General features: G+C 41.2%; 1 protein-coding gene across 1 annotated transcript in view; it reads right to left on the reverse strand.

Annotated features, from left to right (window-relative positions):
* LOC105892196 (plexin-B1-like) overlaps positions 1-2,500 on the reverse strand; it is a 24,064-nt gene that overhangs the window by 13,537 nt on the left and 8,027 nt on the right. Inside the window, exon 7 of the mRNA XM_042703490.1 lies at positions 211-367. Coding sequence (XP_042559424.1) covers positions 211-367 — 157 coding nt within the window. The remainder of the gene's footprint in view (positions 1-210; positions 368-2,500) is intronic.

Here is a 2,500-nt window from a genome sequence, read left to right on the forward strand (position 1 = left end):
GGGTATGTCTGTGTGTGTGGGTATGTCTCTGTGTGTGTATGTCTGTGTGTGTATGTCTGTGTGTGAGTATGTCTGTGTGTGTGGGTATGTCTGTGCGTGGGAATGTCTCTGTGTGTGGATACAATGGATGCCTGGTTAGGGTGTGTGTGTATGTCCATGTGTGTGTGTGTGTGTGTGTGTGTGTGTGTGTGTGTTTTGAGCTAAGCTCACCTTGATTCTGTGGCTTCCACCCGATGAGTGTGGGCTCAGGTAGTGAACAGGTCACTCGTGTCCCTTGAGTCTGAGCGGAACTGTGAAATGATCCAAACTCACATTCCAGCTTCTCGCCAGGCTTTAGTGCGGGCAGTAGAGGTATGTCCATCTCCACCTGCTCACAGTCACACAGGAATGATTGGATGAATGAATGGATGAATGAATGAATGAATGAATGAATGAATTAATGGATGAATGGATGAATGGATGAATGGATGAATGAATGAATGAATGCATGAATGAATGAATGAATGCATGCATGAATATATGAATGAATTGATGGATGAATTAATTAATTAATGAACAAATAAACGAATTAATGAATGAATGAATGAACGAACAAACAAACAAACAGATAGATGGATAGAAGGATCAATCAATGAACACCTCACTCAGCCAATCAATTAAATGTGTGTGTATTAGTTTTTCTGTTTGTGTTGTTTTAATGTGTGTGTGTGTGTATTTGTGTGTGTGTGTATGTGTGTAAATGTGTGTGTGTATGTCTGTGTGTGTGTGTCGTAGCCAGTGGCGTAACGTAGTAACGACGGGCCCAGGTGCACGATATTATTACGGGCCCCCCTAGTGAACGCTAAAAAAAACGTAGCCTTCCCTGCTTCCGCAACCGCGTCTAAAAAAACGCTAATCAAAGGTGTTTGTATACCGTAAAAAATGTTAGAAAGCAATAATAATAGCGAACACTATTTGCCCAACTTGTAGCCTAGTAATCCTGCCCTACCATAATGTATGTAGGCTATAACTTGTCTTGAAATGTATATCTGTCACAATAGCAGTAGGTTACCTGTTACATGGTTGCTGACACACCACTGAGGGCAGAAGCAGCGATGCTAATCCCAGCTGAACTGCTGCACTGCGGACTCCGTGGGCTGGCGACTCGTTAACGGGCTGGTTAAAAAGCCAAAATAATCTAATTTAGGCAGCTTTGCCGCCTTCTCCTCGTGTTCTTTTTTCTCTTGCCGTTTTCTACTTCCACTGCTTAAAAGGCATTGTTACGAGTAAAGCAGTATTACCCAGCAATCTTCATTGCTAATCACAAAAACACCAAAGAAAATAAGAACTTATTAATTTCATTGAATCATTTTTTGATAGTTTCTATAGTGTATGTAGGATAAGCATATGATTTTGTTATGAATTGCTACTTTTCCCCCCAAAATAATAATAACCATGACTGAGATAAGTTTGTCTTTTCAAGCGTATATATAGCATTTGACACTGCAGATGATCTAAAAATACCGCAAATTAATATACACATATCCGAGAAAATTTGACGCTGTACTGCCGGTGGATCCGTCGAGCGATGTACTTGGAGGGGGGGGCCCGTCGAGCGATACATGTATACATCTTTGGGCCCCCGACGCCCCACGGGCCCAGGTGCAGCCGCACCTGCTGCACCCCCTATAGTTACGCCCCTGGTTGTAGCCGTTTTGGACATTTTTGTCCGGATATAAAGTTTGCATTTGCCCTGGGTCACTTTGGTTGTGTTATGTGATTATATTGTTTCTATATTTAGAGTTCCTCCGTCAGGAGGAAACCTATTGTTATTGTAGGTATTATTATTATTCTTGTGCCATTGGAGTCAATGGCAGCCCCTAGAACCGTATGGTAACTTTTTCTGAAATTTGGCACACTCATTAAGGACAGTCCCTTCTTCACTCACACCAAGTTTCATGTCCCCCACTAGACCACACTAGCGCCACCAACGGGTCAAAGTTGGACTTTTGTTAACACTGTAACTTTTGAACCGTTTGACCGATTTTCAAAAATGAGGTACCATTGGATTCCCTGGATCAAGACGAATTAAACACACCATATGGCGTCAATTTTCGGTTGTATAGATTTTCCGCTATTTCCGGTTTTATCAAAAACCTTTGAAAGGCATCAACTCCTACAATGTTTGTCAAATCTTCTTCAAAATCACAAAAGCGTTCCAACAGAATTTTGATCCTCACAACCGTTTGTCCGATACAGCCACTCAAATTCAGCAGAAAAGCCGCCAAACAGGAAGTGAAGCCATATCTCAGCAAATCTTTCAGATATCAACACCAAACTTGGTAAGCACGTGGAAGACACTACAACATGTTCTCATGTGCAAAGGCAACTTCATATCTTTAAAAATGATTGATATAAAGCAAATTGCATTAATCGCTAACGCTAAAAGAATGCTTTACACATTTTTCATTCAAAAAGTGATACTCTGATTCAATCACAAGTTCATATGAAGACACTTGAG

This window comes from Clupea harengus, chromosome 24 (genome assembly GCF_900700415.2).
Source record: "Clupea harengus chromosome 24, Ch_v2.0.2, whole genome shotgun sequence".
Taxonomy (NCBI): domain Eukaryota; kingdom Metazoa; phylum Chordata; class Actinopteri; order Clupeiformes; family Clupeidae; genus Clupea; species Clupea harengus.